General features: G+C 40.3%; 1 protein-coding gene across 1 annotated transcript in view; it reads right to left on the reverse strand.

The window, feature by feature from the left end:
* LOC138680525 (follicle-stimulating hormone receptor-like) overlaps positions 1-25,166 on the reverse strand; it is a 205,966-nt gene that overhangs the window by 119,440 nt on the left and 61,360 nt on the right. The window contains exon 2 of the mRNA XM_069767896.1: positions 8,761-8,832. Coding sequence (XP_069623997.1) covers positions 8,761-8,832 — 72 coding nt within the window. The remainder of the gene's footprint in view (positions 1-8,760; positions 8,833-25,166) is intronic.

The raw sequence follows: 25,166 nt of genomic DNA on the forward strand, positions 1-25,166 counted from the left end.
CATGTTCAGTAAAAAGAAGTTTATGTTTGGACATTGGTCTCCCTCCATTCATTCTCTAACATCTGGTCCTGGCACCATGCAGTCTGCAGAGGCAAATCGCCCAGGTAACATGAGCAGACACACAGCCAGGACCCCCATTTTCATGTAGCATGTCAGGGCATGGAAGACAATCACCTCACCAGGCTACTGGCCTGGACCATGTTACATCAACAGCATATAAATAGGGCATGTGCTGCCACAATGCTCAAATTGTATGGGGACAGAGCTATAAAACATTCTTTCTCATCTTTACATTTGGCATTGGCATGTGTAAAAGAACGATTCAGTGAGTGATAATTGATTTGCTATATTGCCGATCTGCATGTCTCAGGAGCTTAGCATCCCATCTCATGCGGTGGTCTGGGGTGTCTCCCAAGGGGAGTGAAATTCGACTGTTCTCTTACTCAAAGAACCAGTAGACTGCTCTGCTGTCAATTGCATTCACGCGTTTCAGAAACTTTGACCACCAGCTCTTCCGGAGTATAAGTCAACATGCAGCAGTATGTTGAGGTCACCTGCTGATGGCACTGCTTCTATTCAAATCAATAGGGATGGATGTGCAGTAGACCGAGCAGCTCCCTAACTGGGCACTTGCAGACGCAATAGGTGCCGAGAACAGCTGATCGCCAGGGTTGCCGGGCGTCACCCGCGCCGATCAGACATTGATGACCTATCGTAAGGCTAGGTCATCAATGTTGAAATAGTGGACAACCTCTTTAAGCTGTGTGCAGCAGGGGTCGCCATACTGAATTTTGAGACCTAAGGTGCAGGAAAACCTAGATTTGCCTTGGCAAAATAGAGGTCGCACTCCAAGTTAAAAAAAATTGTTTAAGTGTAATGCAGCCGTGCAAGGTTTCTGCTTCCAACACTGAGGCCTTCTTCATGCACTTCAGTACTTGAAGCAGAAACATTCCACAGGTGGATTAAACCTTCACTTTTTTTTAACTTGGAGCTACTGGAGTGCTGCCTCTATTTTTAGGAATTCATTTTATCTTTGTATGTCTTACCCTATATCCTATGAGGATCTATTTTGCTCCCAATATTTTTCTGATGGGACGGCTGAACTTTGTTGCATTTAATTGGAATATACACATATTTACATACAATGTGATTATGTACAGTATGTGCTTTTGTTGGGCACCGAATACACTGTATATATTCTGCGCTTAGTAAATAATTATAGGAGTTATGTTTTTATTCAGCTTCATTAGAATAAGGAGACTAATGCTGAGCTTGTATTGTGCAGCTCAAGCTTTGTCCTTATGCAATTTACATTTTCAGCATTTGTTTACAGCACCATGAAATTATATTATGATGAAATTGTACTGTGAACGAAACACCAATTAAAACTCCTAACTAAACACTTTCCTTTTTATTGATCGGAGCTATTTTTAAATGCTCATTTTCTAATTTTGTTCTGAAGAATAAAATTACGATGTGCCTCTAAAATAAACAACAATTTGTTCAATCATGACTTAACTCTTTAAGGCACTTTTACACCAGCAATATATTGTAACAAAAGGATGGACCATTGGTAAATGACCCTCATGGCAACATTTAAATTTGCAGAAGACATTGCCGCATGATTCGCGTCTACTTTCTATCCAACTGGGAAAAATGAGAATTAATTTGCCTGGAAATGTTCTTCAGATGTTTGAAACTTACTTCCTTAGGGCTCGTCCATACGGCTGTAATAATCGGATGAGTGCTATCAGTCGTCTTGACGGATAGCACTCACCCCATGTTATTCTATGGGGTCATGCACATATCCATCTTTTTTCATTGGGCTGAGTCAGTTCGAGGAAAAAATCGCAGCATGCACGAGTTGCATCTGATCGGATGGCGTGCAGTCATTCATGTCTATGGGTTTGTGGAAAAAATTGGACTGCACTAGGATTTTCATGGACTGACAAAACAGAGAAGATGAAGACTTCTTTTTTATACTCTACATAGGAGAAAATCGGATCACACTATGATTAAACTCTGATCAGAAAAAAACAGTTCTGTGACCCTAGCCTAAACGTTACTACACAAATACATTCTTATCTTTCCTCAAATTTTCAAATTCTCACAATACTAATTTAATACATTCACACCACACACTAGCAAAACCAATGCGAGGTTGCAATTCACACCATAACCACTTGCTGACTACACATAAACTCACACAGTATAAAAAAAATTCCTTACTGAGTATCACAAAATTATGCTTTATCTCAATTCGTCATATTTAGAGCCAAAAGGAAAGGTGAGGAAAGCCATAACGAAAGTTTGACATGGCCATTAGTTACTCTTTGGTGCGCCTTTGAAATAAACACTTTTTGCTCAGCCCAGATAGAATATTCTTCCCACTCTGATGTTTCCTCTGATGCTTAAAGGAGTGGCTTGAAACCAAGATGAATTTCAACCTAAATGTTTATTTAATGTATTAATTTAACCCCTTTATGACATATGACGTACTATCCCGTCGAGGTGGGCCCGAATTACCACCAACGGGATAGTGCGTCATAGCGATCTGAGGTGTCTAGCGGGTGTCAGCTGACTATCGCAGCTCACATCCGGCACAATGTGCCAGCAGCGGTCACGGACCACTCCCGGCACATTAACCCCCGGCACACCGCGATCAAACATGATTGCGGTGTGCCGGCGGTAAAGGGAAGCATCGCACAGGGAGGGGGCTCCCTGCGGGCTTCCCTGAGACCCCCACAGCAACGCGATGTGATTGCGTTGCTGCGAGGGTCTCTTACCTCCTCCTTCTCCTTGCAGGCCCGGATCCAAAATGGCCGCGGCATCTGGGTCCTGCAGGGAGGGAGGTGGCTTTACAGCACCTGCTCAGAGCAGGCACCGTGAAGCCTAGAGCTGTGCATGTCAGATCGCTGATCTGACACAGTGCACAGCAAAGTGTCAGATCAGCGATCTTACACTATAACATGTTGCCCCCCCCCCCCCCCCGGGGCAATGTTATAGTGTAAAAAAAAAAAATTCACATGTGTAAAAAAAAATTAAAAAAAAATCCCCCCAAAATTCCCCCCCCCCAAAAAAAAAAAATATTGTTCCTATAAATACATTTCTTTATCTAAATTAAAAGAAAAACAATAAAAGTACACTTATTTAGTATCGCCACGTCCGTAACGACCCCACCTATAAAACTGTCCCGCTAGTTAACCCCTTCAGTGAACGCGGTAAAAAAAAAAACGAGGCAAAAAACAACGCTTTATTTATCATAGCGCCAAACAAAAAGTGAAATAACATGCGATCAAAAAGACAGAAATAAATAACCATGGTACCGCTGAAAACATCATCTTGTCCCGCAAAAAAAAGAGCCAACATACAGCATGATCAGCGAAAAAATAAAAAAGTTATAGTCCTCAGAATAAAGCGATGCAAAAATAATTATTTTTTCTATAAAATAGTTTTTATCGAATAAAAGCACCAAAACATAAAAAAATGATATAAATGAGGTATCACTGTAATCGTACTGACCCGAAGAATAAAACTGCTTTATCCATTTTACCAAATGCGGAACGATATAAGCGCCTCCACCAAAAGAAATTCATAAATAGCTGGTTTATGGTCATTCTGCCTCAGAAAAATCGGGATAAAAAGTGATAAAAAATGTGACGTGCCCAAAAATGTTACCAATAAAAACGTCAACTCGTTCCGCAAAAAACAAGACCTCACATGACTCTGTGGACCAAAATATGGAAGAATTATAGCTCTCAAAATGTGGTAACGCAAAAAATATTTTTTGCAATAAAAAGCGTCTTTCAGTGTGTGATGGCTGCCAATCATAAAAATCCGCTAAATAACCCGCTATAAAAGTAAATCAAACCCTTCATCACCCTTAGTTAGGGAAAAATTAAAAAATTGTTAAAAATGTATTTATTTCTATTTTCCCATTAGGGTTAGGGTTAGGGCTAGAATTAGGGTTAGGGCTAGGGTTAGGGTTAAGGCTACAGTTAGGGTTGGGGCTAAACTTAGGGTTAGGGTTGGGGCTAAAGTTAGGGTTAGGGTTTGGATTACATTTATGGTTGGGAATAGGGTTGGGATTAGGGCTAGGGGTGTGTCAAGGTTAGGGGTGTGTTTAGGGTTACCATTGAGATTAGGGTTAGGGGTGTGTTTGGATTAGGGTTTCAGTTATAATTGGGGGGTTTCCACTGTTTAGGCACATCAGGGGCTCTCCAAACGCGACATGGCGTCCGATCTCAATTCCAGCTAATTCTGCATTGAAAAGTAAAACAGTGCTCCTTCCCTTCCGAGCTCTCCCGTGTGCCCACACAGGGGTTTACCCCAACATATGGGGTATCAGCATACTCAGGACACATTGGACAACAACCTTTGGGGTCCAATTTCTCCTGTTACCCTTGGGAAAATACAAAACTGGGGGCTAAAAAATAATTTTGTGGGAAAAAAAAGATTTTTTATTTTCACAGCTCTGCGATATAAACTGTAGTGAAACACTTGGGGGTTCAAAGTTCTCACAACACATCTAGATAAGTTCCTTGGGGGGTCTAGTTTCCAATATGGGGTCACTTGTGGGGGGTTTCTACTGTTTAGGTACACATGGGGCTCTGCAAACGCAATGTGACGCCTGCAGACCAATCCATCTAAGTCTGCATTCCAAATGATGCTCCTTCCCTTCCGAGCTCTGCCATGCGCCCAAACGGTGGTTCCCCCCCACATATGTGATATCAGTGTACTCAGGACAAATTGGACAACAACTTTTGGGGTCCTATTTCTCCTGTTACCCTTGGGAAAATACAAAACTGGGGGCTAAAAAATAATTTTTTGGGGAAAAAAAAAGATTTTTTATTTTCACAGCTCTGCGTTATAAACTGTAGTGAAACACTTGGGGGTTCAAAGCTCTCACAACACATCTAGATAAGTTCCCTAGGGGTTTCAATGTTTAGGCACATCAGTGGCTCTCTAAACACAACATGGCGTCCCATCTCAATTCCAGTCAATTTTGCATTGAAAAGTCAAATGGCGCTCCTTCCCTTCCGAGCTCTGCCATGCGCCCAAACAGTGGTTTACCCCCACATATGGGGTATCAGCGTGCTCAGGACAAATTTTACAACAACGTTTGGGGTCCAATTTCTTCTCTTACCCATGGGAAAATAAAACAAATTGGAGCTGAAGTAAATTTTTTGTGAAAAAAAGTTAATTGGTCATTTTTATTTAAACATTCTAAAAATTCCTGTGAAACACCTGAAGGGTTAATAAACTTCTTGAATGTGGTTTTGAACACCTTGAGGGGTGCAGTTTTTTAAAATGTTGTCACACTTGGTTATTTTTTATCATGTAGACCCCTCAAAATGACTTAAAATGAGATGTGGTCCCTAAAAAAAAATAGTGTTGTAAAAATGAGAAATTGCTGGTCAACTTTTAACCCTTATAACTCCCTAACAAAAAAAATTTTGGTTCCCAAATTGTGCTGATGTAAAGTAGACATGCGGGAAATGTTACTTATTAAGTATTTTGTGTGACATATCTCTGTGATTTAATTGCATACAAATTCAAAGTTGGAAAATTGCAAAATTTTCAAAATTTTCGCCAAATTTCCATTTTTCATAAATAAACATAGGTAATATCAAAGAAATTTTACCACTATCATGAAGTACAATATGTCACGAGAAAACAGTGTCAGAATCACCAGGATCGGTTGAAGTGTTCCAGAGTTATAACCTCATAAATGGACAGTGGTCAGAATTGTAAAGATTGGCCTGGTCATTAACATGCAAACCACCCTTGGGGGTAAAGGGGTTAATATTTTTTTCTAATATACATGAATAAAAAATTCCCTAATGTTCCTTCTGTGCTCTGTCTTCCTGAGTATTATTATTTTTTTTTTTTTTTTACTTCTGTTTAGATAATGGTTCATTTGAAAATTCACAGTACATGCTGGGATACTTAAACAAGGAGTTTGGGGCTACAATCACTGCCACAGCTGCTGTACCCTACCTGAAACAAAATGTCATTAGAAATGTTCGCTCCAGGGGCTGGTCAAGTCCATGGTCTACTGAGTATGTGTCTGTTGTCATTTCTGACATATGCTCAGCATGCACTCCCTTATCTATATTCCTTTGAATATGCAGTGACAGTGCACTCCCTCGCCAGCTCTACTGAGATTTGATGAGGTGCTGAAAGAGAGCGCACTGTCACTGTGTACTGAAAAGGATAGATCACAGCAGACAGGGAGGAAAGAGATCAGCACTGCCCCAAAACATATATCACTGTTAAGGTTATGGTGATGTTTGACATCTGTTTTGGGGCTGGTTCTGCCCTGCTTGCCGCTCCATCCTTTGCAACGCACACCAACATTGCTCTCTCTTTTGACAGCTTGTCACTTATTATTAGAGCTGGCGAGGGAGCATCCTTTAAATTTGCATTCAAAGGAACATAGAGTGCACTCTGAGCATGCTTTGGAATGACAACTGGCGCATGAACAGTAGAGCAGGGACCTGAAACACGTCACTAATGATGCTTCATTTCAGAGTGGGTAAAGCAGCTGCCACAGTGACTGCAGACTATGCTACCTTATAACTTCTTGATTGATTATCCCAGAATCCAGTGGGAATTCTCCAACAAAACAACATCTGAACAGAAGTAAAAAAAAGTAGGAAGATAGAGCAGAAAGGAATCAGTAGGGAGTAATAGAAAAATGGCTGGATTTATACATTAGATAGATAGACATTTAGGTTGAAATCCAAATTTTATTTCGGGTCACTCCTTAAAGGAAAATGTTCTATATGTTTACTATGGCTTCTGTAAGGAAGATCTCCATCCATAGTTAATCTAAGTGAAACCATACTGGCTATGTAACATTTTCTTCTTTGTCATCATTCTCTAATAAGGGCAGAGATCTCAGTCTTCACAAGAGAAATATCACCACATTTCTGAAACCAGAAAATATAATAAACGAGTAAATAGATAAAAGGGAAATGTCAGCATCACATCGCAAGCTAAATAAGAAAATATTTTAGGTTGGAACATGAAAAACTAAAGGGAAATTGAGAAAAGGGAAAAGTTATTTTAGATCAACACCTTAATCCCAAGAAGTTGAGCACTTTGCCTAAAGCAAGGAGACACGGTAAGGAGCGTAAGTGAATTATACCTTGTGTATGCAAGACCAGTACTCAGGTTAATAAAAGCATTTGTATGGAATTGATTTGGGTCAGAATCATATTAAAGGGGAGATAACATGTTATAGAGCAGAAGGAATTAAGCCAGTTGGTATATAGGTTTATGAAACCTACAGAGAAGATTCAGCATTAAGCCTTATTCAGAGGTCCAAATATCATGGTCATCCTATGTACAAGTTCTGTTCACATTTTCGGTTTGTTTGCGGACCAAACAAAATGGAGATGTCTGTTTTTGAACTGTATTATGGACCAAACTCGCCATTCGAAGCCAGTGGAAAAAAATGGATATAATGCGGGTGTTGCCTGTGTGCTATCCTAGTTCTGTTTGTTTTTTACTACATAATGGGCAGTTGAAGAATGGAATTTTTTTTTTTTATTTTTATTTGCATCATGCGAAACTAATGTTCAAAATAAGCACATGGACTGAAAAAGGATACAAATTGTATCCAGCACGCTATGAGAAATGGTATATTTTTTGTACATATATATATATATATATATATATATTGTGAATGAAACAGTAGGATTTGTGGATTTATTTACATGTCTGCATTTGTTAGCCATGATCTGTTATTTTTGTCCTCAACAGCACACAGACACATGTTCAGAAGCAGCAGTAGAAGCATGAAGGATAGAAGCAGCAGTAGAAGCATGGAGGATATTAGATAGCAGTACTGAGCAGTATAGCTGTGCATCCAGCATTGGGGTGAAATAATAGAACACACAAAAGCAGCGGGGCTATCCTTATTTACCTCTCTGCCTCACAATGCACTTCCATTCTTCTCTCATCTCCATAACCATCAAAAACAAGGTGTAATCTCTCGGAAAGTTTTCAGTCTATCTGTTTTTATTTGCAGGAAGCTTTTTAGTTGCTTTTTTTTCAAAATGAATAATAAAATCAAGATTTGCTAAGAGAAGAGAAGTGGAAAAAGAAACACATTTTTCTGGCATAGTTTAACATTTCTTATAGACTATTTAGGTATTTATTAATTTGACAGGGACAATTTAAACAATGCAATTTTGTCCTTCTTTTTGTCCTGTAATTTTGTACTTCAAATTCATGTTGACATGGGTATGAAAAGTTCTTGTTCTTCATTCCAGGCTATTCCACCCACAGAAATAATAATTTTCATCATTGTCGAAAAACTTCTGATTTTGAAAAAAGCTATTTCCAAACTTTAACATGGTAGAAGCCTTAGTGCGTTTTCCCTCTCTGCTTACAGCCATTTCCCGTGCCAATAAATGGCAGGTTTTGCTGTTTCTGGTGGTAGCTTCTCATCCAAGTAGCATCAGAGTTCCATAAAATAATTTTGCATTGAACACAATGCTATACAAGGTGTGGTATCAAACCCCAGTAATAAGTATGGGAGTGTGCTTGTCAATCACAGCAACACTGCAGCTGGTCATTGTGTTATTCCAGCACAATCTTCATAATGCACACGTATGCCATAGTGCAGGAATTACTTCCGACCAACTATGTATATGTATGTAATTTTGCAGAAAACAGAGTATTCAGTGTTACATATTTGCTAACAATACAGTGTCCTGTCTAGTAAATTGACATAAATTATGTACATACATATTGGTAAGTTCTTCAAATCCAGAGAAAGTTCCATTTGGTATAACCACAATTTTCGTATACACAAATCTCCTACAAAAGCAAACAAACAAACAATATAAGAATGCATAAAGCCAAATTCAAAGAAGAAAACACTAAAAGACAAAAACAGCATTTTGAAAACTCTTCATATATAATGATATGGTTGAACGCATTATCCATTACTATTGTGTAGCGCTTGGAGCCCTAGTATACAATGAGAACATTGTACAGGTGTAAAGGAGTGGAGAAGATTCCCACAAGCCTCTTGAAGAGCTTATAATGCATTGCCATGTTTTAAATGTTGTTTTATCTGGTTTGATGACCATCCTGGGACACAAGTTCTCCTATGGGAGCAAGAAGCATGTGGCCTCATTGAATGCACTTGTGGAATAGGAGAGAGGAGCCGAACTGATGCACCTCTGGTATTGAGGTTCACATAAATCAACTGTGCATTTGGACTAACCATGAGGGGCCATAGTGACACACCTCGACCCATGAAGTCTTCACAGGGGAATATGGAAGTTCCCACAATGATTTGATAGACTGATGTAACATGTAATGGAAGTAATGTACCGCAACATGTAACCACAAAGTTCCTGCCTCTAGATTGTGCGGAAGTATTCGTGAAGTGTTGTGCCTGCTATCTGATGTATAGTCTTCTCATCAAGTTGTTCTGTAAAGAAAAGTTTATTTTTGGACTGTGGGCTCCCTCATTCATCTCCATTCCATCCGGTCTTGGCATGCCATATCAAGTGGCAGCAGGCGGTTTGCGGGAGTATTTCGCCAAGATAACAGCAGCACACAGACCCAGCCAGAGCCCCAAAATTGGAGGATGAATATTGAATACATCTGGCGTTGAGACCCAATAATTGCTTTTTTTATGTGCATATTAAAGGTCAATGCATAAATCTTACTTGATCGCCGAGTTTAATAGACCCAGACCTGCATCTATTACAAAGGTGTCTAGAAAGAAAATGATTCTACAATAGAGTACAAGAAGATTGTTTTTTTACTGTAAGTGGAGTAAAACTATTGAACTGGGATTTTCTAGTTATCTCCACCAGGACTGGAAGAAATGATGTCTTGTCAATCAGTCACCTGACTCTGTAGATCAGGGGTGTCAAACTGCATTCCTCGAGGGCTGCAAACAGGTCATGTTTTCAGGATTTCCTTGTACTGCACAGGTGATAATTTAATCACCAACTCATTATTTGTGTAGGTGATTAAATTATCACCTGTGCAGTACAAGGAAATCCTGAAAACATGACCTGTTTGCAGCCCTCGAGGAATGCAGTTTGACACCCCTTCTGTAGATGCTTGGAGGTATCAGCTGTCAGGTGACTAAATGGACAAGACACCATCATTTCCAAGCCAGGTAGAGACCACCAGAGCTTGGCAGATTGAAATGTTAAGAAACACTTCTTTCTTTTTTTATAATGACGCCTTCACTCTGGTATTTAAAAAAAAGTAGCGTAGTAACATTACAAATTATAAGTTCTAGAATACTGGAGATGGATTTTAGATTAAGATATATTATTTTTTTCTTCAGGGTTAGGAAAACATTTTAGGGGTGTGGGTATTAACCCCTTAGTGACAGAGCCAATTTGGTACTTAATGACCGAGCCAATTTTTACAATTCTGACCACTGTCACTTTATGAGGTTATAACTCTGGAACGCTTCAACGGATCCCGCTGATTCTGAGATTGTTTTTTCGTGACATATTGTACTTCATGTTAGTGGTAACATTTCTTCGATATTACTTGCGATTATTTATGAAAAAAACAGAAATATGGTGAAAATTTTTAAAATTTTGCAATTTTCAAACTTTGTATCGGTAAAAAAAAAAACAAATCATGTTCTCTGGGGTCTCGGCTACCCCCGGCAACCGAGACCCAAGAGAAAATCCGACTCTGGGGGGTGCTATTCACTTTTTTTCACAGCGCCATTAATTAATGGCACTGTGGTATAAGTACCCTTAACTGCCGCCATTAAAAGGTGTATCGGCGGTCGTTAAGGGGTTAATATGCCCTTCAGCATTTTCAATGCAAAGCACTTTTACAGTATTATTAAATTAAAGTGGTGGTTTGGTGAAAATAGCAAATAAAATTAGAGTGCAGCGCTCGGCAGCCACATAGTGAATGAATGGAGCGGCGGTCAAGCATGAGGGGATAAAAGGAGATAAAAGTTCCCCATTCTTCCAGTGTGGATCCTAGTTGTCACCTATCTAGCTGTCAGTCAAAGTGCAGGGGTGTGGTTTCAACCGCCACACACTGTACTCTGATCAGTGCCTTTAGCTGCACCAACACTCCTTTATGAGTGAAAGTCCACATCTGCAGGTTAGCGTTATCCAATGTGACAGGTTGCCCTTAAAATTAACAAAGTGGCAAAGAATTTTTCATGCAGTGCATGATTACTGTCTCTTCCCGAGTACACAATATCTCTTGTAATAACACCTCATACAGCATGCTAATTCATGGCATTTGTAGACACAGTAAGAGATTATTTAAATATGTATAAGATATACTGCTGACACTTGTGCTTTGGCCGAATCTCCATCAGGCATATACATATTCTAAAGATATATATAAACTCTTATATTTCCTTATAAAATATACATATAAACAGTGGGGACATGCGCACAAGCATATATAAGATAGGGGAATGCAGTCTGCTTCCAAGTGGCCCATGATGGCCACGTCACTTTCGGTCATGATACAGTGGATGTCTAGATGGAAAACATTCCAATGTGGCATTATCATATTCCCAACAGGAAATGGAGAGAATGATATCACTTTCTCTCCCCCTATACACTGTATTCCTATTACTCTGTCAATGGAGAGCACACATCGTTCCATTAGGGCCCTTATCACTGATGAAGGTGTTGGTGCATATCACAAGCACCACTCCACCGTACCACTATTCTCTGATGAACACCTAGAATGAAGAGGGGGGAAACATGTCAAGAATCTGGGACTAATTTGAGGTAAGATATAGATAAGTGTGGATCATATATATATAACTATGTTACTGTTAACACTGCTACGAATTGAGGGATATTATTTCTCTACTAGATGGTGGCCCAATTCGAACGCATTGGGTATTCTAGAACAGGGGTCCCCAACTCCAGTCCTCAAGGCCCACCAACATGTCATGTTTTCAGGATTTCCTTAGTCTTGCCCAGGTAATAATTGCATCACCTGTGCAATGCAAAGGAAATCCTGAAAACATGACCTGTTGGTGGGCCTTGAGGACTGGAGTTGGGGACCCCTGTTCTAGAATATGCATGTCCACGTAGTATATTGCACAGCCCACATAGTATATTGCCCAGCCACGTAGTATATTGCCCAGCCACGTAGTATATTGCCCAGCCACGTGGTATATTGCCCAGCCACGTAGTATATTGCACAGTCACGTAGTATATTGCCCAGCCACGTAGTATATTGCCCAGACATGTAGTATATTGCCCAGACACGTAGTATATTGCCCAGTGACATAGTATATTGCCCAGTCACGTAGTATATTGCCCAGTGACATAGTATATTGTCCAGTTACGTAGTATATTGCCCAACCACGTAGTATATTGCCCAGTGACATAGTATATTGCCCAGCCACGTAGTATATTGCCCAGTTACGTAGTATATTGCCTAGGGTAACGTAGTATATTGCCCAGTTACATAGTATATTGCCTAGTGACGTAGTATATTGTGCAGCCACGTAGTATATTGCCCAGTGACGTAGTATATTGCCCAGTGACGTAGTATACAGCACAGAGCCATGTAGTATATTGCCCAGTAACGTAGTATATTGCCTAGTGATGTAGTATATTGCCCAGTGACGTAGTATACAGCACAGAGCCACGTAGTATATTGCACAGCAACGTAGTATACAGCACCGAGCCACATAGTATATTGGCCAGTCACATAGTATATTGCCCAGTGACGTAGTATACAGCACACAGCCACGTAGTATATTGCACAGCGAAGTAGTATACAGCACAGAGCCACGTAGTATATTGGCCAGTCACGTAGTATATTGCCCAGCTACATAGTATATTGCCCAGCCAGGTTTGGTTAAAAAATAAAAAATAAACATATACTCACCTTTCCAAGGGCCCCTTGTAGTCCACGGCAGCTTCCAGTCCCAGGGTTGGTATGAGCACAGGACCTGTGATGACGTCTCGGTCACATGACCGTGACGTCATGGCAGGTCTTTCTAGAGCAGGCGCGCAGGGCCTGTGATGACTTTGCGGTCACATGACCATGACATCATGGCAGGTCCTTCTCCCATACCATCTTTGTCACCGGAACCTGCAACGGAAGATGGCGGCCGGCGCGAGCGACTACGGAGGGTGAGTATAGCAGGTTTTTTTTTTAAATTATTTTTAACATTACATTTTTTACTATTGATGCCGAATAGGTAGCGTCAATAGTAAAAAGTTGGGGACACACAGGGTTAATAGCGGCGGTAACGGAGTGCATTACCCGCGGCATAACGCGGTCCATTACTGCTGGCATTAACCCTGTGTTAGCGGTGATGCACTGACTACGCGGAGTAAGGAGCGGCCATTTTCTTCCGGACTGTGCCCATCGCTGATTGGTCACGGCAGCCATGACAGGCAGCTGGCGAGACCAATCAGCGAATGAATAACCGTGACAGAAGGACAGACAGACGGAAGTGACCCTTAGACAATTATATATTAGATAGTGGGCTGCATAAATTTAATATCAGTGTCATAGATGGATAAAATCTCATTATGTTCCTCTTCTGCTTTCATTTTTAACCTTATGAACATTGTGATATTGTAAAGATTATGGGCATGGGAGCTATTTATGCACGGTATTCAGGATATATAATGACTTTATTCATGATATATATTGACTTTATAAATAATATATATTCACCTTATGACATAGATGCACATATGTCCAAACTTACAAACTTTACTTGCCTGTAATTTATATATGTCCTTATTAATAACCTCTAACAAGGGGTTAATTTCCACTCACTTTCTACCTTTATAAGATTTGTGATATATTTCACTGTGTGTTTTTGGTGCTTAACCCCTTTACCCCCCAAGGGTGGTTTGCACGTTAATGACCGGGCCAATTTTTACAATTCTGACCACTGTCCCTTTATGAGGTTATAACTCTGGAACGCTTCATTGGATCCCGGTGATTCTGACATTGTTTTCTCATGACATATTGGGCTTCATGATAGTGGTAAAATTTCTATGATATTACCTGCGTTTATTTGTGAAAAAAACAGAAATTTGGTGAAAATTTTGAAAATTTCACAATTTTCCAACTTTGAATTTTTATGCAATTAAATCACAGAGATATGTCACACAAAATACTTAATAAGTAACATTTCCCACATGTCTACTTTACATTAGCACAATTTTGGAACCAGCAATTTCTCATTTTTACAACACCATTTTTTTTAAAGACCACATCTCATTTGAAGTCATTTTGAGGGGTCTACATGATAGAAAATAACCAAGTGTGACACCATTCTAAAAACTGCACCCCTCAAGGTGCTCAAAACCACATTCAAGAAGTTTATTAACCCTTCAGGTGTTTCACAGGATTTTTTGGAATGTTTAAATAAAAATGAACATCTAAATTTTTTTCACAAAAAATTTACTTCAGCTCCAATTTGTTTTATTTTACCAAGGGTAACAGGAGAAAATGGACCCCAAAAGTTGTTGTACAATTTGTCCTGAGTACGCCAATACCCCATATGTGGGGGTAAACCACTGTTTGGGCACATGGGAAAGCTCGGAAGGGAAGGAGCGCAATTTGACTTTTCAATGCAAAATTGACAGGCATTGAGATGGGACGCCATGTTGCATTTAGAGAGCCACTGATGTGCCTAAACATTGAAACCCCCCACAAGTGACACCATTTTGGAAAATAGACCCCCTAATTAACTTATATAGATGTGTGGTGAGCACTTTGACCTACCAAGTGCTTCACAGAATTTTATAATGCAGAGCCGTAAAAATAAAAAATCATATTTTTGTTCACAAAAATTATCTTTTCACCCACAATTTTTTATTTTCCCAAGGGTAAGAGAAGAAATTGGGCCCCAAAAGTTGTTGCACAATTTGTCCTGAGTACGCTGATACCCGTTATGTGGGGGTAAACCACTGTTTGGGCGCATGGCAGAGCTCGGAAGGGAAGGAGCGCCATTTGACTTTTCAATGCAAAATTGACTGGAATTGAGATGGGACGCCATGTTGGGTTTGGAGAGCCACTGATGTGCCTAAACATTGAAACCCCCCACAAGTGACACCATTTTGGAAAGAAGACCCCCTAATGAACTCATCTAGATACGTTGTGAGAGCTTTGAACCCCCAAGTGTTTCACTACAGTTTATAACGCAGAGCCGTAAAAGTAAAAATACTTTTTTTCCCACAAAAATTATATTTTAGTCCCCAGTTTTGTATTTTCCCAAGGGTAACAGGAGAAATTGGACCCCAAAAGTTGTTGTCCAATTTGTCCTGAGTAGGCTGATACCCCATATGTGGGGAGAACCACCGTTTGGGCGCATGGGAGAGCTCGGAAGGGTAGGAGCGCCGTTTGGAATGCAGACTTAGATGGAATGGTCTGCAGGCGTCACATTGTGTTTGCAGAGCCCCTAATGTACCTACACAGTAGAAACCCCCCACAAGTGACACCATATTGGAAACTAGACCCCCCAAGAAACTCATCTAGATGTGTTGTGAGAACTTTGAACCCCCAAGTGTTTCACTACAGTTTATAATGCAGAGCCGTGAAAATTAAAAAATCTTTTTTTTTTCCACAAAAATTATTTTTTAGCCCCCAGTTTTGTATTTTTCCAAGGGTAACAGTTGAAATTGGATGCCAAAAGTTGTTGTCCAGTTTTTCCTGAGTATGCTGATACCCCATATGTGGGGGAACCACCGTTTGGGTGCATGGGAGAGCTCGGAAGGGAAGGAGCGCCATTTGGAATGCAGACTTAGATGGAATGGTCTGCAGGCATCACATTGTGTTTGCAGAGCCCCTAATGTACCTAAACAGTAGAAACCACCACAAGTGACCCCATATTGGAAACTAGACCCCCCAAGGAACTTATATAGATGTGTTGTGAGAACTTTGAACCCCCAAATGTTTCACTACAGTTTATAATGCAGAGCCATGAAAATAAAAAATAATTTTTGTGGAAAAAAAGATTTTTTAGCCCACAGTTTTGTATTTTCCCAAGGGTAAAAGGAGAAATTGGACCCCAAAAGTTGTTGTCCAATGGGCCCTGAGTATGCTGATACCCCATATGTTGGGATAAACCCCTGTTTGGGCGCATGGGAGAGCTCGGAAGGGAAGGAGCACTGCTTTACTTTTTCAGCGCAGAATTGGCTGGAATTGAGATCGGATGCCATGTCGCGTTTGGAGAGCCACTGATGTGCCTAAACAGTGGAAACCCCCCAATTATAACTGAAACCCTAATCCAAACACACCCCTAACCCTAATACCAATGGTAACCCTAACCACACCCCAAACCCTAACACACCCCTAGCCCTAATCCCAACCCTATTCTCAACCTTAAATGTAATCCAAACCCTAACCATAACTTTATCCCCCACCCTAACCCTAACTTTAGCCCCAACCCTATCCCTGACTTTAGCCCCAACCCTATCCCTGACTTTAGCCCCAACCTTAACCCTAACTTTAGCCCCAACACTAACTGTAGCCCTAACCCTAACCCTAGCCCTAACCCTAGCCCTAACCCTAACCCTAGCCCTAACCCTAGCCCTATCCCTAACCCTAGCCCTAACCATAACCTTAGCCCTAACCCTGATGGAAAAATAGAAATAAATAAATGTTTTAAATTTTTTTATTTTTCTCTAACTAAGGGGGTGATGAAGGGGGGTTTGATTTACTTTTATAGCGGGTTATTTAGCAGATTTTTATGATTGGCAGCCGTCACACACTGAAAGACGATTTTATTGCAAAAAATATTTTTTGCGCTACCACATTTTGAGAGCTATAATTATTCCATATTTTGGTCCACAGAATCATATGAGATCTTGTTTTTTGCAGGACGAGTTGACGTTTTTATTGGTATCATTTTCGGGCATGTGACATTTTTTGATCGCTTTTTATTCCGATTTTTGTGAGGCAGAATGACCAAAAAACAGCTATTCATGAATTCCTTTTGGGGGGGGGGAGACGTTTATACCGTTCGGCATTTGGTAAAGTGGATATAGCAGTTTTATTCTTCGTGTCAGTACGATTACAGCGATGCCTCATTTACATCACTTTTTTATGTTTTGGCGCTTTTATACGATAAAAATTATTTTACAAAAAAAATAATTATTTTTGCATCGCTTTATTTTGAGAACTATAACTTTTTTATTTTTTCGCTGATGATGCTGTATGGCGGCTCGTGTTTTGCAGGACAAGATGATCTTTTCAGTGGTACCATGATAATTTATATTAGTATTTTTGATTGCGTGTTATTCCACTTTTTGTTCGGCAGTATGATAATAAAGCGTTGTTTTTTGCCTCGTTTTTACGGTGTTCACTGAAGGGGTTAACTAGTGGGACAGTTTTATAGTTTGGGTCGTTACAGACGCGGCAATACTAAATATTTGTACTTTTATTTTTTTTTAAATTTAGATAAAGAAATGTATTTATGGGAACAATATATATATATATATTTTTCTTTAGAATTTTTTAATTTTTTTTAAACACATCTGAATATTTTTTTTTACACTATAACATTGCCCCGGAAGGGGGGGGGGGGTTGCATCATGTTATAGTGAAAGATCTCTGATCTGACACTTTGCTGTGCACTGTGTCAGATCAGCGATCACACAGGCACAGCACTGGCTTCCCGGCGCCTGCTGTGAGCAGGCGCTGTGAAGCCACCTCCCTGCAGGACCCGGATGCAGCCCCGCAGCCATTTTGTATCTTGGCCTGCTGCAGGGAGGAGGAGCTAATGACCCTCGGAGCAAAGTGATCACATCGCGTTGCTCTGAGGGTCTTAGGGAAGCACGCAGGGAGGGGGCGATGTTTCCCTACACCACCGGAACACTGCGATCATGTTTAATCACGGTGTGTTCCGGGGGCAGTCCGTGACCACTCCTGGCACATAGTGCCGGATGTCAGCTGCGATAGTCAGCTGACACCCAGCCGTGATCAGCCGCCCTCCCCCTGTGAGCGCGGTCGATCGACTATGACGTACTATCCCGCTGGTGGTCATACGGGCCCACCCCACCTTGACGGGATAGTATGTCCATTGTCAGAAAGGGGTTAAATAAGGAGATAGGAGAAATTAGAGTCAATCCAAGGTGAGTAGGAGGGCACCATATGGTCTACACTAGGGTGCCAATGTCGGGGGACAGGTAGGGCTACTTCAAGGTTAAATTAGGGAACTATAGAGCCTACACTCCATCTATTCTATACTATGACCTATATACAATTCTTATTATTATTTTTATAATTATTATTATACATTTTTATAGCGCCATTTGTTCCATTCGCTTTACATGCGAAAAGGGGGCAAATATAGACAAATACATTAAACATGAGCAAAAAACTAGGCACACAGGTACGTAAGGAGGGAGGACCCTGCCTGCTAGGGTTCACAGTCTGCAGGGGATGGGTGAGGATACACTAGGAGAGGGTAGAGCTGGCTGTGAGTCTTCATGTTCTTTTTGAAGGTTTCTATGGTAGGCGAGAGTCTGATGTGTTGGGGTAGAGAGTTCCAGAGTATGGGGGAGGCATGGGAGAAGTCTTGGATGCGGTTATCAGAAGAAGAGATGAGAGGGAAGTAGAGAAGGAGATCTTGAGAGGATCGGAGGTTGCGTGTAGGTAAGTACCAGGAAACCATGTCACAGATGTATGGAGGAGACAGGTTGTGGATGGCTTTGTATGTCACTGTAAGGGTTTTGAACTGGAGTCTCTGGACGATAGGAAGCCAGTGAAGGGCTTGGCATAGGGGAGAGGCTTGGGAATAGTGGGGAGACAGGTAGATTAGTTGGGCAACAGAGTGTAGGATGGATTGGAGTGGTGCCAGAGTGCTAGAGGGGAGGCCAGATAGTAGGAGGTTGCAGTAGTCAAGGCGGGAGATGGTAAGGGCATGCACTAGTGTTTTTGTAGTGTGGCGGTCAAGGAATGCGCGGATTTGGGAAATATTTTTGAGTTTGAGATGGCAGAAGGAGGCAAGGGCTTGGATATGTGGCTTGAAAGAGAGGGCAGAGTCGAGGATCACCCTGAGGCACCGGGCGTGTGGGACTAGGGAAAGTGATCAGCCGTTAACATTGATGGATCTGGTGGAGGGGTAGAGCGAGATGGGGGAAAAATGATGTATTCTGTTTTGTCAATGTTCAGTTTTAGAAAGCGAGCAGAAAAGAAGGCACAGATAGCTGACAGACAGTGTGGGATTTTGGTAAGTAAGGAGGTGAGGTCAGGTCCGGATAGGTAGGTCTGCATGTAATCGGCGTAGAGATGGTACTGCAAACCGTGGGATTCTATGAGCTGTCCCTGGCAGAAGATGTAGATAGAGAAGAGTGGGGGTCCTAGAACAGAGCCTTGAGAAACACCAACAGACAAGGGCCAAAGTGAGGAGGTGGTGTGGGGGAGGGAGACACTGAATGTTTGGTCTGTCAGATATGACAAGATCCAGGATAGGGCCAAGTCAGTGATGCCAAGAGATGAGAGGATCTGTAGCAGAAGGGAGTGGTCCACAGTGTCAAAGGCAGAAGACAGGTCTAGGAGAAGGAGGACAGAGTAATGTAGCTTGCTCTTGGCAGTTAGTAGGTCATTATTACATGTGTTTTTTCCATGATGTCTATTTTTCCAGTATTTTAATAGCACTTAATAAAGATTACACTGGGGAACACAATTTTTTAAGAGTTAGGTCAGACAACTGTTCTTAATTAATTTTTGGATGCTGAATCCAGAAATGATCTCAATTTTTCTCTATCACGTCAAGTTTTTGAACTATAGGATTTTTGTCTTCTCAAAAATATGTAAACTACTGTACCTAAAAAGTGTTGTTTTTTTTTTAAATAGTACAAATATGAACAAAAAATGAAATATATAAGAAATAGGCATGACAAAGTTGTGACTACTCTTACAATTTGCCACGTAGCTCTATATGAGTTGAATTGTAATCAGATAACAAGTCTTATTACAGATATCAGTGCAATTGTGCTTCTCTGGCAGGCAAGTTGTGGAGGAAAAACTTGACGTGCTAGAAAAAAACTGACTACATTTTTGGAATCAGCATGCCAATTTTAGTATAAATCAGCTCAAAAACCTAACTCAACAGAAATTGTTTTTCAAATTGTTCCCCTGTGTTATTTTATAGGAGTTTATTCTAACTTTTGGTATACTAGTTAAGAGCCCTTTTTGCTTATCTTCTTGGTTTTCACATATATAGGATATACACATACATATAACACATATAATAAAAAAATGTTTACAAACTTAAATTTATTATGTCTTGTTTATTACCGATACAAGCTGTAGTTTTTATTAGCACCTTTTTTTCCAAACACTTACATTAATAGAGAAAAAAATGAATAAATAATCTCGCCATCCTAGAGGCTGTGAATTTAAATTCCTAGACTGACCACACTTCAAGAAAAGCAATAATTTAGTTAACGTTATAACGATATACTGTATAAAGGAATCTGAGTAAACAGAATGAGTACAATATTGTCCTGATCTAAAAACATGCCCCACTTGTGCCCCTGTGTAGCTAAGCCGGCGGCACATGCAGTGTGTCGGCCCCTGGTATATTGATATTTTTCGGATTTGTCCAATCTATACATGTAAAGAGGCTTGAAATATTATACCAGTGGTATTAGGGACTACAACCCTCATAGATCTTTGGAATGAGTTAGAGCGGCAACAAACTGTATATCTTGAAATTACTTTGCAACAATGGCATTATAATGGGGAGAAACAATGAAGTAAATCAAAAAGTAAAATTTCATGCAAATGCTTAAATTAGAAAATTACAGGTCCCAAAGCCATCTGTGTGATTAGAACAATGGTACACATGCATAATCACTGCTCCATCCACTTCTATTGGTGCATGGGAACAGTAGAGCACATGACCACCCAGTCCTAGAGGGTGAATAGAACAGTAATCACATGTGTGCTACCCCTCAAATTCAATTTGGGTTTTGATAAGCAGTCCCCCAGAAATCATCATAAGTTAGTTGATAAATGTTGCATATAAATCAAGCCCTTTAAATAAAACCTTTCAGTGCATAAACACACCCTACCCCTACATTGACACTTTCAGGCTAATGTGTTCAAAGCTTGATTTCTCAGTCTTCAAACCTTGAGTTTTCAGTCTTCAAATCTTGATTTTTTCCCCCTGCTTCCAAGCTTGATTTCTCAGGCATCAAACCATGATTTCTCATTAGTGTAATTGTTCTCATTGGTCCACGTTAAGGAATTTTCCCATCATACAAATTGATGGCATATCACAAATATAAGCCATCATTTTCAGATCTCTGGTGGTCAAACTGGTATGGTATTCCCCCCTCTTCAGAATAAAAGAGCTCAAGTGCTTGTTTTATTTTTTGGACCAATAGTAGGACTTTTATTATAATTTTTTAGTCATCAAGACTAGCGTAGCACGCAATTACACCCTACACCAGTTTAGCAGGAGTACAGGCACACTCCACTTCATGAATTCGACAACTTTAGTAAGTTGTGTGCACCTCTGGGTGCTGCGTCAAAAATGCTACTTCAGTTATGGAGCACAGTAGCATTTCTGGAGAACAAAAGTCAGTACACTTACTGAATTTGATGGGTGGGCATGGTCATACCCCCGTCTCCGTCCTATCCCTACCCATTTTGGCACAACTGATTGAAATTGGTTTGAAAAGTTAAAAACGCTTTGCTCAACTTCACGTTGTGTGGTATAAAAGCTTTGATGAATCGGCCCCCTATTCTTCTACCATCACTTTTACAGTCCTGGTACATGAAAATGACTGTAGATTATCCATTTTACTCATTTGGAACATTTGCTTGGGTTTCACTTTAACAATTCTCTCAATCTCTCTGCACAGTGTTTCAAATCCTTACAAAATATTTATAAGCTAAAATTAGCCTCACTCCCCAAATATAGACTAATATACTTTGCACTAGTTTTGTTGGGATGCTTAATTGGTTTAAACTTGTTTGGTCCTGAAACAAAAAAGAAGGAATTTAAGGGAAATTGCTTCTGGCAGAATAATGTTGTTGTTCTCAATAGAATCCAAGCAAAATAAAAATATTTTTTTTTCCAATTTGCTAAGAAAATAAACATTGTCATACAGTGAGCTTATTCCTTCTGTTCTAATGATCCTCACGGAGAGATAAAGGAGAAGCAGTCAGTATAAGCAACTACACTTTTCAATTATTATTTTCACGTAGTATAATTCATATAATCCATGAGCGTTGGGTCCTCATAGTGGAAGATTATCAGATACTCTAGGTAATCGGACTATTGTGAAAAAGAAAATAAAGCTTATTTTACCCCTTCATGACTGGGCAATTTTTCATTTTTACATTTTTGTTTTTCTCTTACTCATGCCACTTTTTATTTTAATTTTAAGTCAACAAAGCCATATGAGGAATATTTTTTTTGCAGTTGGAGTTTTGAATTTCATTATTTACTTTATTATTATTATTATTATTATTATTATACATTTTTATAGTGCCATTTATTCCATGGAGCTTTACATGTGGATACGGGGCAATTATAGACAAGTACATTAAACATGAGCAAATAAGGCACACGGGTACATAAGGAGGGAGGACCCTGCCCGCAAGGGCTCACAGTCTGCAGGGGATGGGTGATGAAACACTAGGAGAGGGTAGGGCAGGTTGTGCGGTGGTTCAGTAAGTTCAGGATCACTGCAGGCTGTAGGCTTGTCTGAAGAGGTGGGTCTTCAGGTTCTTTTTGAAGGTTTCTATGGTAGGCGAGAGTCTGATGTGTTGTGGTAGAGAATTCCAGAGTATGGGGGAAGCATGGGAGAAGTCTTGGATGTGGTTGTGCGAAGAAGAGATGAGAGGGGAGAAGAGAAGGAGGTCTTGAGAGGATTGGAGGTTGCGTGTAGGTAGGTACCGGGAGACCATGTCACAGATGTATGGAGGAGACAGGTTGTGGATGGCTTTGTATGTCACTGTAAGGGTTTTGAACTGGAGTCTCTGGACGATAGGAAGCCAGTGAAGGGCTTGGCATAGGGGAGAGGCTTGGGAATAGCGGGGAGACAGGTAGATTAGTCGGGCAGCAGAGTGTAGGATGGATTGGAGTGGTGCCAGAGTGCTAGAGGGGAGTCCAGAGACTTTACCAGATAATGTACTGAATTTTATGGTAAAAAAATGAAATTCCCTAGTTTTGGGGGGGGGGGGGATTTTGCTTTATGCCTTTCATTATTATGCAAAAATGACTTTGCAGAGTGACTCTTTAGGTCAGTATGATTATAGCGTTAACAACATTTTAGCATTTTAGTTGTTTTTGTGGCTTGCAAAAAAATTAATGTGATTTGTGCTGCCATTTTCCATAACGTTTTCCTTTTATTTCTGTCGATGGAGCTGCATTAGACTTATTTTTTAGGAGGTCAAGCTAGAGATTTTTATGGTATCATTTTTGGGGTACATATGATATTTTGATAATGTTTTATTGCATTTTTGGACGAGGTGCAGAGACTGAAAAAAGCAGTTCTGGCAATTACATTTATTTTTTGCTTTACGATGTTTGACTTTTGGGTTAAATAACGTTATAATTTGATGTGTTAGACTTTTGTGAATGAAGCAAAATAAAATGTACCTTTTTTAAAATGGGGAAAAAGTGGGTGGCTCAAAGTTTTGTATTTTTTAACCAAAATTTTGATTAGTTCCTCTAGGAGGCTTGAACCTGAGATTGATCGCTTGTGTTATAGACTGCAATAGCACAGGAATGTGTTACTGTGATATATAGTCACTATAATTGGCTTCACAAGAGAGCCAAAATGGCAGCAGTTTGGGAGTTCATCAAGTCTCAAACTACCATGGTAGTCCATCAGCATTCAAGCACCCTGATGCAGAGACTGACTGTTGCATTTAAAGGATTAAACTGCTACTGCAAGAGGCGGATATCAGCTGTATAGATCTGCCGGCATCTGACCATTTTGGAGCAGGTTGAGCTCCTGAGCCTCCTAAAAACACCCACCCCAGTACCAAGTCATACTGACCAAAGGGGTTATAGAGCTGAGAACCTTTAGGAAGAAAGCTCAAATTAAAACACAAGGGACAGTAGATGCTCTCACCTGCTGGCCTGGTTGTCTTTAGAAAGACCGCATTGACCAGGGCTAATCCCACTGAACGTCCGCACTCCTTTCCCATGGGCAGAATACTATTCAGACAGCACAGGGTGAGGGTAACACAGTGTGGCAATACTTTATTGAACCACCAACTGTCAATAACATATAGTACAGTCCCAGCAAGTACTTAAAATGTCACAAATGACAGAGTCTCACCCTTCCACTGATTCATTGGCAGTTTTTGACGCTTCATATTTTCACTGCATTGAAAACAGCATCTTACATTTTCAGCAATGTGGATGGGATTTATATAAATCTCATGCCCACTGTGCTTCTTTTTTACTCAACAAAAACTGATTTGTGGTGTGTGCTTCACATCCATAACATGTCAGTTTTTCTTTTGGGCAGAGCCGTTTTAGACAAAGTGGGGCCCTCTGTAAAAGTTTAAAGTGCAGCCCCAAATACTATCATAACACACCATCTCACAGAAACATTTCAGTTGTATTTATATGTGCTGAGTTCAGGCCACTAAACGAACGTGATCAACAAGATTGAAGTCATTTGACACTTGTTTCCGGGCCTCTTTACATCGGCTGAGGAACAATGATGGTGACGGAACTATTACTAGTAGATCAATCTGTCCACATACAGTATCATGTTATCAGCAGTATTTCTGCAGTTTTCACATGGTGATGTGCGGCCGAGAACAATTATTTTTGTTTTAGCATAACCAATCCAATCACTCAATGAAAAGGTAGCATTTTACTTGTTTAGTATAATACACCACATAGTCCTCCACATAGTATAATGCACCTTATAGTTCTCCATATTGTATAATGCAGAGTCAATAGTCCTCCATATAGTATAATGTGCCCCATAGCTCTCCATATAGTATAATACACTCCCCTTAGTCCTCCTTACAGTATAATACACACCCCATAGTCTTCCATAATGTAAAATGCATGCCATAGTGCTCCATATAGTATAATGCACAGCCCATATCTTCCCTATAGTATAATGCACACCCCATAGTTTTCAATATAGTATAAAGCATCACATAGTCCTCCATATTGTATAATGAACCCACCCAATACTCCTCCATCTACCACA

Source organism: Ranitomeya imitator, chromosome 5, assembly GCF_032444005.1.
Source record: "Ranitomeya imitator isolate aRanImi1 chromosome 5, aRanImi1.pri, whole genome shotgun sequence".
Lineage (NCBI taxonomy): Eukaryota > Metazoa > Chordata > Amphibia > Anura > Dendrobatidae > Ranitomeya > Ranitomeya imitator.